At 37.4% G+C, this 20,488-nt stretch overlaps 1 protein-coding gene across 1 annotated transcript in view; it reads left to right on the top strand.

The window, feature by feature from the left end:
* Window positions 1-20,488, top strand: part of GMDS (GDP-mannose 4,6-dehydratase) — a 425,497-nt gene that overhangs the window by 178,209 nt on the left and 226,800 nt on the right. The window contains exon 7 of the mRNA XM_062570043.1: window positions 19,749-19,876. Within this exon, the coding sequence (XP_062426027.1) occupies window positions 19,749-19,876 (128 nt within the window). The remainder of the gene's footprint in view (window positions 1-19,748; window positions 19,877-20,488) is intronic.

The raw sequence follows: 20,488 nt of genomic DNA, 5'->3' as shown, positions 1-20,488 counted from the left end.
TGGGTTTAAATTAATCAATGTGCTGCAGTTATTGCTCAACTTTGGTCTACTTGCAAGTAAGTGAAGTGTTTGTTGTCACTTTGGTACTACAGGTTCCTTGTGGGTTTGGTGCTGTAGTGACATCATCTGGTTTTCAGTCACATTTGTAGACAATGATAACTAGGCATCAGCACCCACAGAGGAACCCACAGAGTCATCTGGGCATTTTTCATCATTTTTTCCAAAATTATGTATGTGTGTGAGTATGTGTCTTATGCTTGAAAATGGTTGCCTGTACATGAAAGTCTGATGAAGGAATTAATACATTTGGTAAAATTTGCTGCAAAACTGGAATAAATCATGGTTGTGTGTATGTATTGTCCACCTTGATCATGTATCTGAGGGGTCATTAAAACTTGGCGTTGCTTTTACTGGTTAAAGTCAAGTAATTTAATATTTATTAATATAAGTCTTGGTATTGAAGAAGAAAACTCTGAAAGATTTAACACATTTTAAAATACGCTTTTCTTCTAGAATGCTAAGGAAACATTTAGAATATCAATATCAACTTGGATATTGTTTATTTAACCTTGGTTAAAGCTGGAGACAAAATAATTTTGGATATGTAGAATTCTTTAACTGCACCTTCTATACAGTTCATTATTTTTCTGGCTTGATGCAGCATATGGCATTTTTACCTTGATGGTTTTCCTGTTTTATGGTTGTTGGAGAAGATATGGAACAGTTTCACCTCATAAGCAAGTTATGAACAAATCCTTTAAAAAAAATACTCTAGTAAACTGTGCAAATTTAATTACAAAACTGTGAAATTAAACTAAATAAAGGTATAAAAATGCAATTGTAATGCCTGGAGAGATATTAACAAACCATTCAGCATCAATCTAAGTATTTTAAAGGGTTTTATTTGCCTATTTTATGTTTTTAGCAAGTATATTTTCTAAGTAATGCTGTCATTTTCTTTCCAAGCTATTGCACACACTTACTGTAGAATTACCAGGGATCATATAGAATGGCAGTCTCTATTACAGTCTTATTCCTTTGGATTTCACTGCATATCTTTTTTTCACATCTTTACTATTATCATTAAAACTATTTTCAGATACAATATTTAGCATCACATACCAGATTTCCATTTGTAGATCACATTTATATTCTTCTATTCACATTTGTGTGAGTTTTCTTTTAATATATTTTTGTTTCAAGTGAAAGATTTCATGAACATCTGCTAATTTGTCCACAGTACCAGATCTAAATTTACCTCTTAATTTTATTGGACCCACAAAAGTAAGTTTTTATGTCATTTGAAGCACTGTCATTTTATTTAGTTTGCTGCTTTTTCAGAGTAATCCAGGTTAAAATAAAAACTTGTTTTCCAGGAACACTTCCCCCCAGGAACACTTCTTCCCCAGAATCCAAAGTTTGTTTCTTGACAATATTTGAACCAAGCTCCTCTGAATCCAGTATTCCTCTGTGTAATTGCCATTTCCTTATGCTTTCCACACTAACTTCATCTTTTTCTTTTCATTATCTGTTGCTTGAAATGGATTCAGGCAAATGCCCCTTTCTATTTAATAGAGTATCTAAAAAGAAGTATTTATGCAGCCACATGCCTCAGTGAGTACTTGCTGAATTCTTCTGCCTTTTATTACACTGGAACATTCAGATTTTTCAAAGCGCTGTGAGGCATACATATTAAACAGACTGACACTTTACAGAATTCTTTAAAGAAAGAAATGTAACATTAAGAAATTGTTTAAAGATACCGTGATATTTCCCTAGTTCTAAAAGCAGAACTTGTCAACTATGTAATGATGGAGGCACATCCACGTAACAGTAGTTACCTGGAAATGCTTGTTTAACCTTATTTTCTTTAAAATACGTGTTTATGGGAAAACTTTTAAGTTAAATATAATTAATTTAAAAATGAAATAAAATTCTGTTTCCCGAAGTACAAGAACATGGGGTTGTGATACTTAAAAATGTCAATATCTGAAAAAAAGTAAAACAATATGAAGAATCTGTAAGCGACTTGGTTCAGATCTGATTTGTATTTGACTCTCACTCAAGTGCATACATCTGGGTCAGACCAATAATGATTTAACTGCCTCAGTGTGTCTGATTCTGTTCAAGCTGAAAAATAAACTGTTTTGAAATGTAAAGGTCATGATAAGGAGGCTTCCTCTGGGAAATTTTCTGTTAAATAATTATTCTGATCTGATAATTGGAAGTATTTTCTTTTTTATTAAATTCTGGATTAGGTTCAACAAAGACTTAAACGTAACTGTTCAGATTCACTTCTCATTTGAGAAAAAATAACAATTCAAACCATTTTCAGTTATAGTTCAGTCTGACTCTATGGGAAAAAAATCAAAAACCTTTTTCATAATTTGATGGTGTTAGTTACATTTTGCTTTTTACATTCCTTGGATAAGCTGCTTTATTTCTGTTGTACTACCTGGCTGGCATGCAAGAACACAGCAGTACAATGTTTAACTAACAAATAATGTCAGGGAATATGGTGATCCAAGGAAAAAGTTCTTACTGGGATTAAAATAAATTGTGGCAGTAATCTCTATCGATTTGATATTAAGTTGAAATAGTTTAGAGAGAGCTTATCTTTGTGTCTAGATCAACATGATGATGTAATTTTAGAAGATCAGAGAAACATGGGTATTAAAAATAAAAAAGGGAGAGAAGGATGGCAGAGAGTATGCAGTGTAACAATACAAAATCTGAATCTTGACTCTACCTTTTTTATAATTTTGTCACCATATAGGCTGGTTAAAGAAAGTACTTTATCATGAGTAAAATACTGTTTACTAAGTGCCACTGAAACTCTTGAGAATAAGTTAAGAATTTAGCTTCATTTTAGTAAGCTGATATGCCTATAGTGCTGGCTACTTTTAAATCCCTCAACAAATATCTTTATCATGTTTAAGTTTATTATTTCTATAAAATTATTCAGCATTTGATTTTTTTTTTTCTTTTTCAGTGTCTTGGGTCTTTTTTAATTCATTGGCTTCATTAGGAATCTGCACAGTTGTGACACTAAGCAACTCAAAAGATTAGGTTGTAAAGTGTTTATATTTTACCCTTTTCCAGAATTATGTCATGATCACTATTAATTCTGTGAATGGACATAGGAAGAACAATAAAAACCAAACAATAAAAAGTGGGTTGAACCATGTCACGTGCAAGAGGACATAATTGTCCTTTTTGCTTGCAATCCCTTTTTGAACCCCCCCCCCCCACCAAGACCCAAATCTGCATCTAAATTCAGAGCACTGAATGGAGCTCAGTGGGCTCAATCCAGAAACATGAACACATGAATAAGTTTGACACGTTCCCCTAAGGGGAGTCCTCTTGACATCAGAGAGGACGTTTGTAGTAAGAGATAAATCTGAAGTCTGGAGTTTTTAAGATGTTTGTACTCACCTCCATGTACTTCTAACAAATGAGAGCATAAATGTTTCGTGGTGAGGCCAGCACGCTCAGTGGTATACAGGGGTGGGCTTTTACTCTCCACCCTGTCTAATGTGGAAAGTGAAGCAAGGCCACAGGGCTGACAAAAGAGATGAAACAGTTTCTCTGTGAAGAACACATTTACTTCAGTGTGGGTTAGACAAGTAGGAGATGTTATTGTAAGAGTATGTGCAGTCCTAAATGTCTGGGAGAAGGTGGATGGGATGTGATTGCTTGCTCTCATCTTTTCATTTCGTGAATTTCATGAAGTTCTCAACTTGCCAAATGAAGGTTCAGAACAAATAACAGTAAAGGATTTGCCTTTACAGCGTGTGTTTGTGCGAAGTTAATAATAGTTTATTGCCACAGGATTTTGCATATGACAAAACTTTGCATGGGTTCAAAAAGCAATTGATGATATTTGTGGGAGCCCATCCAAAACCATACGCAGGCATACTCAAGTCTCTTAAAACTGAAAGAGAATACCAGTGAAGCGTTTCTCTGTAGGGTCTGGGGAGGTTGTATGTATATTCGTTCCCTAAGAATCTGTTGTAGCCCACTCTGAGGACAGGATACTGGACTGTGTGGAGTTTTGTTGGCCTCGTACAGCTGTTCTTACTGTTCTTGCACACCGTTTTAAGAAAATAAAAATAGTCAGGAGGTAAAAAAAAAAAAATTCTTAGTGCTTTTTTGCTCCATTGTTTAAAATAGTCGTAAACATATGCTTTCTTTTCTGGTTTAGCACCATCTGTCCTGCTTTTATTTCTGTTATTTCAGTCTTCTTAAACATATTTTTTTACCCTAGTTTCCCCTTTGTTTGTCTTCTCATTTTTAGTATATGTGAAATATAAATTTAAGTTTAGTATTTGCTGTGAATATAAGTCCTTTCTTGCCTGGTCTCAAATACTTTTTCTACTTACTTAAATCTTAGGAAGAGTAAGAATGTAGTTTTCTCAGCAGGGGTAAGGTGAACTCATTGTGCTGACTTTCCTCTTAAAAAAGCAGTGGCAACTGTGGCTTATTTCTTTTAGAAGACGCTGATGTTCTTTGGGTGTGTGGATATGAGAATCGTGAAATAATTTAGGTTGAAAGGTACCTCTGACTTTATCCGGCTCTACTCTCCCCACTCAAAGCAGGGCCACCTTCAAAGTTGAATCAGGTTGCTCAGGTCCTTGCCTAATAATTTTTGAATATCTTCAGAAGGAGACTGCCCAACTTTTTGGGGCACCTGTTCTAATGCTTAACCATCTTCACTGGTAGTGGTGGGCAAGGAGGATCGCTACATTTAAAAAGAATTTCTCATCTTTCAGCTTTAGTACGTATGTGCACTGTCCACCTCAGAAGGGACTGGCTCCATCCCATGAGCTAATTGTAGACCACAATCCCCGGCTACCTAAGGACGAACAAGGCAGTTTCTTCAGTCCCTCCTCGAATGCCTGGTACACCAACTCCCTGACCATGCCGGTGGCCCTCTGCCACACTCTCGGCAGCATTTTCATGTGTTTATTGTGCTGGGGAGGCCAAAAATGAACATAGTACTCCAGATGTGGTCTCACCGGTGCCCAATAGGGGGGAAGAATCACTTCCCTTCACACTTCTGTATGTAGATGTGAGAATGTGAGTCTCCCTTGTGGCCCTGCTGTCATGGTTCTGTTCTGCCCATTTGTGACTCCATGAACTTTAAGGGAAACACGTCCATCTCTGAGGAGAAGAGCTCCTGCTTCCTCGAGTGATTTGTAGAAAACTTCAAGAGAAGATCTTCCATTCCTCTCCCTTTATCGTTCTTTTACGTTTCTTCCATATGAGACCATGGTTAAATCTATTGTTATTTGCCTGAGTCATGTGACATGAAATGTTGCAGCTGCTTAAATTTGAACTGAAATTAAGAGTAGAAAGAATCTCTCTCAGATGAAATAACATGTGTTCAAGAAATTCATAAATATAACTGATTCTTTTTAGTAAATCTATCTTGTATCATAACAGTTACCGAAGTGTTTACTCACAGGCGCAAAATACTTAGTCTCCTTAATCTCCAATTATTGTTGCCCTTTTGTCTTGACCTTTCTTGAAGTGTTTTATAAACAATTTAAAGAATAAATGAAGTATTAGAAACAGTTATTATAGAGGAGGCAAAGTTATTTGCTTTCCTTGAGTGAAAGGATATAATTTATAAAGGACTGATTATACTCATCTGTTTTCTGGGTAGCCTGTAAGTTTACTTTACCATGGCAAGGGAGAATAACAGAGAAATTGTGTCATGGGAGCCAAGTAAGATATTGTAGCAGTAGGAAATCCAATTGCCTTGTTTTACAGCCATTTGTCTTGTCCGTTGTTTCTGTCAAATGATCATTTGAATCAAAAGCATATAAAGAGATTTTCCTGCTTTACAGTAATGAGAACAACAGAGACTTTTATGCTGTAGGACATTCTTACTAGGTCTTTCCTTCTTTAACATGGCTACCTGCCAGTTCATGTTTTTCTTAAAAGTTGCTTCATTTAGTACATTTTATGAAGTGGCTCTGCCTGGCTTCTGGACTGTCATTGAAGTTATGAGTCAAGAAAGAGAGCAAGACTGGAGCTCTGATTCAGTGGAGCTTAGCTAAGAAGTGGTTTCAGCTGAGAATGTTAATGGGTAACTTTTTACTTCAAACATATTCTTTTCAAGGTGTGCATTTGTATCAAAAGAAAATACTGTGCAACACGGGTTTGGTCTCTGTGCCTTACCAATTTTAACAAATTGTGCCTGTCTTGCCTTTTATTTACAAAAAGCACTAGCAAAATTCCATTGCTGCCCATGGGGGTTACACAGGTGCAGAACATACTATTGAGAGGTTGGAGTCGAGGATATTTGATTCAAACTCTAAGAGAGAAAGGCCATTTCTAGGAAAGAATGGCTTAAGGATTTCAGAAGTTAATTTTGTAAGCCTGCGGGCCATTCTCACCTCTGCTTTGCACTTCTGTCAAGCAGGGATGAAATGAGACTTAAGGGTCCTGGAATCATCAAAACAATGAAGCCTGTTGGCTCCAACACAGCTGGAGCTGAGAAAGAGATGTCTGTTCCTCCTCTCTTATGTGGTTTATTCTGTCTTTTTTCTGATTTCCCTGAGAGGCAGACAGAGTGGAGGCAGCAGAGCAGCAGGGAAGAAGAAAGGCTGACAGCAGCTGCCTATTCCAAGCCAGAGGACAATTTTGGAGTGTCCTTTGGCAATTAGAAGAGCATTTGTCAACCCTGACATCTGCCAACCGTTGTTCTACAGCCTCTAGAAGAAACTTATCTTACTGAAGTGTCTATGACTGTTTTCCCAAACAGATATAGGAGAGGCACTGTCTTTTCCAAGATCAATATTTCAGTGACGAAACAGGGCAGGATGTTGTTGTAGACACATATATAATTACATATTCATTTATAGTGCTGCTGGTAGGAACAAAGGACGCTAAGGGGACAGGGGAAACATCTTAATAACATGAGGTTGGAGTCAGGGTTATTTGATTCCAGTGCCTACAGTAATTTTGTACTCAATAATAATGTTCCTGCAGTTTTAAGATGCTTTTAGAAATACTCTTTAGCATCTACAGTTCTCATTTGGAAATAGCCAGTAAATTCCATTGGTAAATGTTTAGTACATTGACACTGAAAGGACTGAGACCCGTATGTAAAAGAGGGTAGTCAGAGAAAGAGTTTCTGAGAGTTGATTCTTAGCCTACTTCATTCAGAACTTACGGGAGTGTTGGGGGAACAAATGTCGATTTGGCTGTGACTCAAGGGAGGTCCCTTGTCATGAGATGACATATGAGGGTTATGCAGAAAAGTACCAGACCCTCACACTCCCATACTGTGCAGCATTTCAGAGCATAGAGATAAACAGACTGTAGCTGTTTTAAAATAACTATGGATTTCTGCTGTTTACCTCCATTTGCTGGGCTATTAAATCTGTTTGTTTATTTCTGCCGGAGTCATCTTCTAGGTCCGTCTGTCCTTTAAATCAGGTATGATACTTTCTGTCAGATATCATTTGTACATGAAATGGTAGGCAGTGTAAACTCTCTTTAAAAACTCTCGTGAGTAATTGCCAAAAGGTGGTAGCTACAGTATCCCCAACAAATGCACATTATGAATGGTCCTCTTTTTAAGCCTAGAATTCCTTTAAACACGCCTGTTGGGTTTTGAGTACCTGCAGTTAAATGGTGTTGCTTTTGGCAGGGCTTGGTGAGCAAATGAGGCATAATCTCTCTGATCTCAGTAGTCTGGTCAGCCAGCCATGACATTCTCAGTGTCTTTTCTTTCTACACCCTGTCTGAACAGAGCCATAGTCCAGGCAGCTCTCAGTGGGGTTGCCAAAGATTACCACGTGCAGTGAAGCAGCAGATGGCAGGACAGTGGAAAATATGCAGTCCCAGTCCCTGGGTTCACATGGGGTTCAGGGTTAAATTTCAGTGATTTCTCTCCCAGCTCCTCAGGCACCTCTGTAAACTGCTTATTGAGAGATGACTCCTCAATGCAAGCTTTAAAACTATTTACATTCAGTTTTGTTCAGTTTTGAGAGTGGGTTCTAGACTGCAACTGGAAATTTAAGAAGGCTATGCTCTGTGGCCAGAGAAGTTACAGCTTTTCTGACCATCCTAAGTCATTAGTGTGAGCATAGGAGATGAGGTAAATCTTATTACACCCTGAAAAGCATGAGAGGGAAAAAAGGCACATTGCAAGCTTGTTAGGTCAAAAATTGTGTAACAATTGAACTAAAGGTTCCTCCACAAACTTAATTCAAACTTTTGCCTGTGCAATCTTAGAAAGTCCATACTCGTACTGCTTGTAAGTACCCCACCCTAATAAGGACCCCACAGGTCCTTATTCCTTGCACAGGACAGATAGTTCTCACCTGAACAACTCGATGGTCAATATTTGGGGGACAGAAGGCAGGAAAGGAGTTATCTGAAAGTATACTGATTCTGTGCCCCATGCATGACCACTCTTCAGCTCTTGCGCTGAACAGAATGATTTCACCCCTTTTTGACTCTTCCAGGGTGCTCCTCTGAGTTTCACAAATACCGAGTTTTTTAGCTTTGTGAGATTCCTGTAAAATACAGAAATTTTGTTCCTGTTTTTTCAGGTGAGAAACTGAAATTTCAGGCATGAAAAATTAAAGTCTGAATTTATTGATTGATTCATTGGTTGATGTTCAGAATATAGCTTCGCTTTGCAGCTGAGTGCGTAGTAATGAAGCACACAGAGGAATGTGAGGCAGTGGCTAAATAAGCACCTTGATTTGAGTGACTTTCTAAGCACCACTTTAGACTTTTCAGAAGCAGCTAGAGTATTATTCATTTTTCTTTAGTGTTAGTCAGACGAAACTATGAATCCATCATTTCTTTTTTTGCTGAACTTCGGACTCTGTAGTACTCTAGCTTCATTCCTCACAAGACAGTAGTCTCTGCTCCCAGAGCAAGTCACTGCTCTGCGCAGGGAGCAATCCTATTAGGAAGAAAATTATAGTATGTAATTGATTTAAGAGTGTTTCATGAAACTATCATTCTACATTCAAAAATAACACTGGCACATGTAGCGCTAACTTCTAATGCTAGAATTTACAGCTTTTTTGTGAATATGTACAGACTATGTGTGTGCATGTTTCTGAGAGCATGCACAGCTACCTATGTAGATATTAAAGTTATGTGGAAGGACTCACTAAAAATACAAAGCCAGGAAATGCAGAATTGGGCTAACCTTCTGTCCTGGTTTCACCCCATTGTGCTTAAGTATTGTAGGCATCTCAGAACAGCAGGTGATCAGACTGCCTCTTCTGTTCCTAGAGGAAGTATAAACTAACTTAAATGGGAAATATCACAAAAACAGGATAACAATGAATTTCAGAAGTCCACAAAGGAAGAAATGTTCTTAAAAATACTGATCTTAAAACAGTAATAGGCATGAAAAGTTCAGCTGTAGAAGGTGAATATTCAGATGCTCTAGTTTTTGTCATTTAATCACTTTCTAAATGTTCTGTACAGTTCATTTCTGCTCTGTTTCACAATTTCTTATGCAAAATTATTGTTATAGTTGGACTTCTTAATGATGGAATTTCTGAATATAGATTCTTCTTTGTGAATTTAAGTAATCTAACTTCAGTGACACTGCACCACTTTATTAGTAGAAAACTGGGTTCTTCAGGTATATAACTAGTTGCTTACTTACTTTTATGTAATTTAAGCATTAAGTATGCTAAGGAAACATTCCCACACAGAAAGAATGCAAAAACGTGGCTTAGTTTCAGTGACAATGTTAGAAAAATGGAAAATTCTTTGAAAAGCATGTGCATTTTGAAAGCTTCTGTAACTTTACTGTTTTTCTGTGTTCATCTGATTTTTTTCAGTAAATGCAGTGTCCATTTCTTTGCATCAATGCCTTTTTGTTTTTGTAGTGAAGATTAGCAACATGCCCTGGCCTGGATTTGTCCAAGGGAGTTTTCACTCCGCAATGGTTGTTGTGCAGTCTCCTAGTGTATCTTCTGCAGGTGAGAGAGCTGCCATTCTCTGTCTCCTTGTGTTTTCAGTTCAGAGTCCGGGTGTAGAAACCGTAGCACTCCTACTTAACTCCATTATCCCACAAGTGTGATCATGGCCTGTTCTGAAATAAGGACACAACTTTTTAGGGAAAGTCTAGGCAACCAGCAGTAACGATAACTAGGTGAAATAATGTTATTATTGGCTGTGTGGATACAGGAGGTCAGCACAGCTAGGCCAAACATGTCCGAATTTTTCAGGAGCAGAAGAGACATGCTGTCTTCGTTGGCTTTCACTTTCCTGATGTATTGTCAGCTTGTCTCTGCGTTTCCCTCCTACTCTTTTCTTAAACTCCTGGTGTTTTTTCTCCCCCTGCATAATTACTTTGACACTCATTTCGAGAGGATTCGTTGTTAAAATACTACATTTGAGGGGTGTTGCTTTGGTTTTATCCAAGGTAATCACTTTCAGTGTTACCTTGTTCTATTCTCAGCAGCCTCATATGCCTCTCTAGAAAAAGAGCCCAGGAAGCTGGCAGAGCTAGGGGATGCAGCGTGAACCGGAAAGCATTGTAAGCCATTCTGATATTCCTGGTACCACATCAATTATTGCGTTCTACAGCACAACTTTTGTTACTCTTATGTCGCAGAGAAATAATGTGGAAGTGAGTAATCTGCTGTGAATTTGAAGGGGTATCTGTATTTGGAACAAACATCTCATCCTCGCAATGGTAATTGCAGACCATTGCAACTGATGATTTGTACACTGAATTCTTGGTATTGTCATTGATGTACTTTTCACACATCCTAGCTGATAACCTAATTATTTGCCTACATAGAAGACAGAAGGAAATGTCGTACCTTGAATTTTATGTGCTTTATTCAAGTATCAGAGAAAATTGTGCTTTCTGTGTTAGGATGAGCATAGGTTTTTTTCTCTCCTCCCCTCCAGCTTTCTTAGTCCCTACCTTGTTATGTCTTCAGGAGCGCTGTGCTCCGTTCCAAAGGACATAAACCTTACTTTGATACACAGTCCTATAGAAACTGGGTATGATCCAGCCTCCTTGCCATTGCTACTGTCCTCGTGCTAGAAGTCTGGGGAAAAAAATCATCTGAGCTTTAGCTGCAACAGTGTATGTGTAGCTCCACGCCATTGCTGGTTGAGGGTATTTCCTAACTGGTGCCATTCGGTCCTTCGCATTAGGTGGGCATGCAAAATTTACATATTAATATGTAATCTAGAAAGACTCATTCAGTTAAATTTGCCTTGTACAGGACCAGGATTTGCTCACTTCCCTGCCAATACGGTTTAACCATGTTTCGGGATCCCCCAGTTTGGCTGCAGCTGCTCCAGGACTCCTGCAGGTGAAAGGTAGTTTATGAGACTAGAAACACACTCTTAAAGGATGCCTTCAGGACTACCATTGTCACAGAGCAAGTCAGAAAGTCCCAAAAGAAAAAGGGTTGTGCAACAAAGCTCAGAAAGTACATGTATTTAGGAATATCTTCAGTTTGTATTGGTGTCAAGCCTGTCCAGGACTACTTTATTAAATTGTAGAAGAGGCAAGTTGTTTAGCTTTAACTAGACCATTTTCCTACTCCAATAAAAGATTTAAGCATTGGCTCAGCAAAGTTATATGCCCCTGTGATTGATTTTAAAGCTAGCTATTGCTACACACTCGTTTGTCTTTAGTGGAAGTAAAAGAAAGTTCTTTTTATCCTGACTTGAAGTGAAATGACACATTTTTGCACGTTAGAAGTTGGCAATAAACTGAGTGCACAGCAAGACAGGGAAGACTTGTGCAAACCTTGATTATACAGTGATTATACAAGCTGTTGTCCCAGCCACCTGGAGAGGCTGAGGGATCAACCAGACTTAGGTCTTCAGAGGTCATAAGGTCCAAGAAGCTGTATGAGTCAGTCATGTGTCACCAGGTAAGATAAAAAGCCTTGCCTGCTTCATCTCAAGGGAGTGCTAGGGTAGAGGCTGAGTGTCTTAGCTTGAACCTTCAAACCACATCTTTTTTGATGTGCTGCTGGTTGCTGGGAGGAAGGAGGTAGGGAAAGACAGAGAGGAAAGAAAGGGATGTTAAGTTTAAAGGCACAGATGTCTGAAATTTGTTAGGTCTTTAGCAAGTTAAGGTGAACTCAGTTTTATGTATAAGATGCCATAGACTGCATTGTGTTTTCATTTTCTACAAGTACTGGGTTTTCCTTTCGGCTGCAAACATTTCCAGACGTTTTATTCCCGATTCAGGAAAACATGCGCTTAACTTCATTTGTTTACATGCACTTAAATAATACAAAGAGACTGTGTTAATGGGCAAGCACACTTGCCCTTGCACATAGCTTATACATGCAGGGGCATGTCTAATTATGTAACAGCTTAAATGAGTGTTGAACAAATTGTGGTGATTAAATACATTTGAATTTGTTTAAACATATATTGCGTATGAATTGTGATTAAGAAATCAAAGTAACTAGGTCGGAGCAAAAGACTAAGTTTTCTGTAAGCAAAACTGCTCTATTTGGGTAAGTACCATTAACAGCATAAACAGGAATAATACTTTTACATATTGTTTTCAGTATTAATGTTTGGATTTTCTCTATAAGAGTTTTTGATGCCTCACCTTTTCCTATCCAATGTATAGTTCCTGAGGGGAACGTATTTTAATTTAAGAAAAATTATTTAGAGGAAATATACTAAAATAATGCTTTTGTGGCCAGCAATTATTGCTGGTATGTTACCATATCCTTTTAACAAACCTGTATGATAGCTTTGATGTGTGTAATTAGTCCTGAATAAGGTCACTTTGAATATGAAATTTAATAGCTCTGTGTTTGGCATTACACACTTGGATTGCCTGCTAATTAAATGTCAGTTTTTCACAGTTGCTTTAGAGAGGGACTGTTCAGTAGTCGTAGAAGTCATTCTGTCATTGCTCTTTGCAGTGGTGGAAACTTGTATCTATGTGCAAGCAGTTGCGAAGAGTTTGAAGCTCTGATGACAGATGCCCATGTTGACGGTTAACTGGGCTAAATTGCTGAGGAATGTAGCCTGCTATGCTGGTACCCACTGACCAGCAGCAGCTCTGATTCTTCTTCTCTCCCTGTAGTTGGTAGATCCCACTTTCATGCCCCTCTCTTCTAGGGCCTACAGGTAGGTGTCCCTCCGGGTGAGCTTCATATACCTTTCAGCCTACTGGGAAAAGGAAATTTCTCTCTGCGTGGCCCTCCCAATCTGTGTCCCCTGTCACTCCTCATGAGATAGGTGTCTCCCAATCTTACTTCGCCCTCAGGTGATGAAAAGCATCCAAAGGCAAATAACTGCCCGCTGCCATCCGGGTGTCCTCAGCACACAGGCCTCCTGCCAGATGTGCTGGGGACGTCAAAGAGTTGGGCCATAAGCCCCAGCCTCCTGCACGCTGCCCACCTGCTGCAGAGGCTCCCCCTGCCTCCCATGCAGATATTTACCTCTCTGCCTCTGCCTGATTTTAAAAAGAGGGATATTACAGCTACCATTTCCCAAGGAATGCCAGTGGAAAAGTGCGGTGCCAATGGGAAATAGGGCCAAGCAGCCTTTTTCCTGTATTAGCACATTTGGCTTTTGAGTAGGAAAGTTCAAAATGGTTATCACAATGTATTTTAGGATAAACCTAAAGAATTAAATTGTTAAAATTAAATTTTTAATTCATAAGCACATGCTTCAGTTCATGTCTTTGTTACCAATATTTAATGGAGCAGTACTGCTTCATTTTATTGAAATTAAACATTTTAAAGTAATACAAAATGGGAGTCAGTTGATAAGGAGAGAAATTTTTTTCCCCATGTTATTGGATAGTGACTTTCAATCTGTGATCTGTGGATTTTAGTGTTATATGATATTTTCAAGATGGTTTGATGAAGAATAACTTTGAGAAACATTTACTAGCTCTATCTTTGCTAGCTCTATCTTCACTGCTTAGAGGTCCCTTATGTCCATTGGAAAATAGGCAGGGGTATGCAAACTCAAATTGTTTGAAAAGCACTGCTCTTTACATATGAATTAAAGACACACTATCGTAAGATGTTATTACAATTTTAACAGGCAGAGAGAATAAACAAAATTGTTTATGATAAGGCGAAGGATTTTCAGCTGTGCTACACAGGATTGAAATGTAAAGGTGAGGGCATTATATTTCACATTTCAGGAAATAATACATTGCTCAGGTCAGGAAGATGTTTCTCATGCAGTACATAACTTTACACTGAGTTGCTTATGAATCATTTCACCTTTATTTCATATTTATTTCATTTTGCAAAAATTCGATTGTGGACTTCCTGGTAAGATCATTCAGAGCTGTATTTGCTACTTAAAATTAGCATTAGAATGTAATGAAGAGGTGAGAAGGGAAAAATTAACTTTAACAATGTTTCTTCTGTTTCCAAACAGTGATGTTTGTACTCCATGTAATTAAGAATCATTTCTTATTTTACGTAGAGGGGATTCACAATTAAAATACATCAGCTGATGTTTAACAGGTACTAAGTCACTGCTTTGCAAATATCACCTAAATGCAATACTGTATTTGTTGTTTTGATTAATATACAATTGAAAATCCCATTTAAAACTGAAAAATAGGTTAATTTAAAGACTTGGAACTTGATTTTTCCTCTGATTTACTCCATTACTCTGTTCCATAACTCCATTAACTTCAGAATAGTTGTTAGTGATTTCCATCAGTAAAGTTAAAGGACACTCTTGAATTTCTTTCCTTCGAAGAACTGGGTGTTACTTTTTTAAATTTAAACGTGCCACAAAAATGAAAAGACTTCTAATAGAATGGAAATTGTGAGCAGTTTGGACTTTCAGGCAATCAAAACATTTTAATGATCTCATTAAATGTATCATTTACAACACACATATGTTAAAAGAAATATATTCCTTTTAGTTAGGAGAAGCACTGGGTACACGTGTTTGAACATGTTGGGCTTCTACTAGAATCTTTGCCAGAACCTTAGAAACTTGGAGAAAAAAAAAATCCCCTTTTTCTTCTGCAAACGTCTTTAGAGTACTTTTTGTCATATTTTATGCGAAAAGAAAAAAAAAGATGTAATGGAAACTTGATAGACTGTGCTAATTCTGCATCTCAACTGATAAATATTGCTATTAAATGCTATTAGACTGTTTGCAACTAGATTTTTCTTAGACATGATGCAGCTAGTGTTATACAGGGATGGGAGTCTTTCTAAGGCCACAGTTTTGTAGTCTGTAGAATTTTGGTATCTAGATTTGAGAGACTGGAAAATGATGGTTCTTGAAAAGAAATAGTTACTGTAACAGCAGCTCCTGAAGTTGCTTAATCCATTTGGCTGCTGCTCATAAACCACAGATCCTAGACAAAAACACCTAATTCAAACAGTTAGTTTCGTGATAATACACAAAGGATGAAATCCAAGTGCTGATAAAAGGAATGGATACTGACATTAACTATGCAGAGGCTCATTTTTTCTTCTCTCTCTGATGGTGTTCAGCCTCAGAGTAATAGGTGCACACCAGCAAAAGCGTGTTCCCAAAAGCATTATTTTTAAAAATGTGTTAATCATAGACATATCCAGATTTCAAAACTGTGCTAGATATAGACAGTATCCTTTTCAGACAGACGAGCTGGGATCCAACCTGAGCCATGCTGTTCAGCATGCAGCAGGCCCAGGCTGGAGAGTAGAAGCTATTGTATTATACCTTTGCTATTTCTTTTTATTGTAGTGTTGTTCCTATAATAGTTGCTCATGAAGTATATGTTTTACGGATCATGTTTGCTTAATGAAGAGTCCTTTTTAAGATGATACCCGAGGTAAACTGAGTTTGCAAATCATACCTTATGGTTCCTATTAGAATGCTAATGATCTCAGAGGGATGGCTTGGGTCTTGAAAAAAGAATCTAAGCTTTCAGGGACCCAGGTCCCTGAAAGACCTGTTAATATCATGAAAACTCATGTTTAAGGCCTGTTGTAAAACGTAAAAAAATTGTAATGCGTGCCTTGGCTAAGACTGTTTGGAACTGCTGAAATGTGGCGACACACCAAAGAATCCATTGCAACATCTGGGCCAAATCTATGCTGATGTAATAAAGTAATTCCAGTACTGTCAGTAACAACCCAAAAGAGAGCATAATTTGGCCCATCATATTTTCAATATATTTCGTGCAGAGCTAGCTAGAATAACTGTGCAAGGCAGTCAGTCCAGCATGCTCAGCTCTGCTGAGGGAGCAAGAATGACTCTGCTCTTAGTTTATGTGGAACCGCGTCACCCTCACACAGTTTGAATAAATGTCCAAATAAATCAGAATACATAAGACAGGAAGCATTTAATAGCAGCACTGTTGGCCAATAGAGATTTGAACACACCCAAGTTCATTCCTGCTAGGTATGAGCAGTGAGGCATTTTATATGACCTCCCTGAACTGATGAAGCAGTACAAAGCCAGGAGACAAATGCAGAATTCTGATCTCTCTCTCCCATCAATCTAAGTTAGTTTCTGTTGATACCACTACCACCTTTCCACGCACAGTAATAGTGTTAGTAGCATAGTAACGTAGACATCATTCAGCTGTGATAGCTAATGACTGTATCATCTAGACTCAATGAAAATTGATGTAGGTGGTTAACGCATCAGCAGCTACCTGATGTGCTCTATCTGTACCACTGCTGCTACCAATTGACTATTCTATGGAGAAAAATGCTCCTGCAGGTACATTAACCCATCCTCAATACCTCCTGAGGAAGTAGGAAGCTAACCATTTTTATATATCAGAAGGTACTTTGTATTTAGTTATATAAAGGTATCTGTAGAGCTCCATATAGATCTTTAGATAGAATCATTCCAAAGCAAAGAGACATTATGTCTGCCAAGTTTCAGGCCAAAGCAAAATTTTATAGCCAAATTAAAACCCCCCAGAATATATGGAAATATAATGGAAATGCTGACATAACCTTAAGTATTTTCTGTGGCTCCAGTGGGCATCAGTTTAAGTTCTGGTTATGATGTTCATTTAATAGCAAGGGATCAAGTATGAAGTGTAAGAGGATATTTTAAGATATTGTATTTGAACAGCATCAGTATTTATACATTATTTGTGAACTATATAATTTAAATGCTTTTGAAATGTGGATTCAGTCCTTGGTTGCATGAAAAGAATTCTGATCACATTTCTCAAAAGGTACAGTAGCTTTGTTTTCTTCCCTGGCTTTAATGATGAGGCACTTCAAAGAAGAGACATGGAAGTATTTTGCTGAACCTTTACTGGAATATTCTTGGAAAACTAAGTTTTACTTTATTTTTCATTGTGCTGCTCTTTAATTCATTTCTGCCTTTTGAGGTATACTTTGATTTTACTTGGAGAAGATCTTAGAAGACAGTTTCTCTCCAGTTACTAGTAATTCTGGAAGAAGACAGCAGCTGCTAGTATTATTTGCTTAGTATTTGGTGTGCTGCGCTAGATGAATATACTTTTTGCTGTGAAGTATAATTCATATTTTCATACATTTTTGGTTGATTGCATAGAAGTTCACACATACACTGTACCTCATATATTTCTTTTTTATATTCAAGAAGTGGTTGGTCCAAAATGGGAGCTGGCATTCATTAGTCTCATAGGTTGACAGTAAAACTTGTGATAATGCAGATGATGATTAAAACTCTCATAGCTTTTACTGCAAATGGGAATGTAGTGTTGAAAGCTGCTAGTTTAACTTGTTACCCAGTTGCAATCTGGAACTTAAGACCATATACTTTATCCATGAAAAAAAGTTTCTGCTTCAACTCTTCATTCAGGAAATATAGCCTTATTTCAGTGCAAAAGGTTAGGAAGCTTCAGCATTAGTCTTAATAGTTTTGTCTAATAGGTTGAATCTGTTTTTAATTAGTTACTAATAATTTGTATAAAGAGCTCAAAGCACATCGATAACATAAAAAATGCAAAAAATCTTTGGAGAAATGGCAGTCCTACTAAGTAAGTCAAAGAAACTCATTGGTTTCTGTTAAGCCAGAATTTCACTCCCTCTGCAATCCTATTCAGCCAGTGATGAGGAACCACAGTACTTTGCTACCAGAAATTGCATTAGCAGAGTCACAGTATTGGTCCTGTAATTTGCACTGTTTTTTCTTTAGGGTAAACATATTTCTCCTGCTGAATATGCAGGACATAGTCTGGAAGAATGGATTGGGGTTTGATCCTGTAGTTGGCTCTTATTTATGTAACTGTTGTGTGCAGTGCTGATGCAAAAAAAGACCTCTAAGATCACTTTCATTTGTGAACTTCTGCAAATTGGGCTGTTTCTCAAGATTCCCTTTTGTATGAACACTTTTTTTCAGGGAATGTGGAAATTACATGATTTTAATCCTTTAGAAAACAAACACAAAAGTGATGATATATTCTAAATGCCTGATAACCACAATTCCAATTAGTACTAGCAGTTGACAGAAAAATAAAATTATCCTAATCCTGTGATAAGCTCTGAATTCTGAATTAATTCATTGCTTCATTCCAAATGGTACTCACGGGGTTACTCTTTTTTTTTTTTTTTTTTTTTTTTTTTGACTTTTGACTTTTGACTTTTGGCAGAGCCAGATGATACAAACAGGTACTGTAGTGCTCTTGACTTTACAGCAAAAGTTTGTAAACTGAAACATACACTTAACATTATTTATTAATTCTATGGGATCAGTCACTGGTTGAGCAGAAAACAGAAAATATTCAGGTACATATTCCAAGAGCAGAATTGCATTATGAATATATTTATACCCACATTTAATGTACAAGCTGAAGTGCTCGATAACTTTCTGAATTTGAGAAAAACATTTTACATGTACATTCATTTTCACTAATTTTACTGCTTTCCATTTGGATTCTATTCTATTCTATGTTTGTCTATTAAAAAGGCATGTAATTTTAGTTTTAGTGTGCCTGCTAGTGTGCAAATGCCATTGAGCTTGTTTAGCCTGAACTCATGATCCAAATTCAAATCACTGTGCTTCTGATGAAAGTGTTCGCTAGGTTTTAGAAACCCCAGTACTTATAATCTAAAAAGCAAAATACGAAAATAACTAAAACCAAGTACTATTTAAAGCAGCTCTACAGGGAGAAGATAGATACATGAATTTTACAATGAAATACAGTGAATGAAATACAAAATAATGTACAAAATCCTCCAAATGATAAAGTTGGAATCACAATTTCATGATCTCAGTGAACCTGGGGAAAAAATAATCCCAAATATCTAGAAAAATAGAATTCATTTAACCATTGCAACCCTTTGGAAAACATCAGTATTTGGATAGTCTAGATGTTTTTTATTAATAAACTAATTTATTTAGATATATGCATTCTTTAAAAACAAAAAACAAAAAGAAATGACAACAAAAGACTTGAGGGTGGTCTAAGATGTCTGTCTTCTTTATGTAACCTTTTGCATTTTGTGTTTAAGAACTGACATTCCAAATGATTTTCTTTGGCTTTATGCCTGGACTGAATACTGAGGCAGCAAATTAGGAATGCTTATGAAGTCCCACAAAGAAAGATGTTTGCTGTGAAAGTGAAGCTAATATGACACTTGCATTTGAAGCTCCTTAACCTATTCAGTTGATAAATGATGGCATGGTCTAGGTGGTGTGAGGGGAATGAAAGAAGACTGAAAAGAAAATACCATGTACTACAAGCTCTAGCTGTAGCTAGAGCTACAAGGTGTTCCTGGTGGCCAGTTTTCTGCCACTGTGACTATGCTGATACTACTTTTTTATTCCTATTCCAGGAGCTAATTTTGTTACTCGAAAAATTAGCCGATCCGTAGCTAAGATTCACCTTGGACAGCTGGAATGTTTCAGCCTGGGCAATCTGGACGCTAAGAGAGACTGGGGCCATGCCAGGGACTACGTTGAGGTAAGCTGTGGGACAAATACCTGAAACGTCTTTATGTTGAGGATAATACTTACTGCTACACTTTAGTGAAAATGCATGATCCATGGAGGGCTATCTCAGGCTCTTTTTGCCTACAGAGGCCTGTTAACCTTGTGTTGCTCTTAATTTCAGTCTAGGGAATTTAGTAACATAGCAGTCTACCCCAGGCATGACCTGAACAGAAAAATAAATCATCGGGCTTACTTTCCTTTACTGAATTCTTTGGGAGGGGGGAGCAGACTATAAACTGGGTCTATTTTAAAGAGTATTTCTCCTATTGTTTTGACAAATTTTATGACCAATATTAAAATTGCAGCAAGATGCGATTTGAACTGAGTTCAAAGACCTGCTAGAGGCTGGTGACCTTTATTATAAGGAGACAAGAATGCTCCTTACCTTAATGATCACAGATTGGGTGGTTACATGTAAGAAGGAAGTGTCACAGCATAATTGTGATGGCAAGTATTGCAATGTACGTGTGTGCATCTAGTGTTTGAAATGTTTTGTTAGTCAGGATTTGTTTCTAATTTTATTCTATGCATCTATTTTAGCAAACAAACAAACAATACCCCCGTATTGTATTACAGGGAGACA

Source organism: Rhea pennata, chromosome 2, assembly GCF_028389875.1.
Source record: "Rhea pennata isolate bPtePen1 chromosome 2, bPtePen1.pri, whole genome shotgun sequence".
NCBI lineage: Eukaryota > Metazoa > Chordata > Aves > Rheiformes > Rheidae > Rhea > Rhea pennata.
This window is presented reverse-complemented; position numbering and strand designations above follow the sequence as displayed.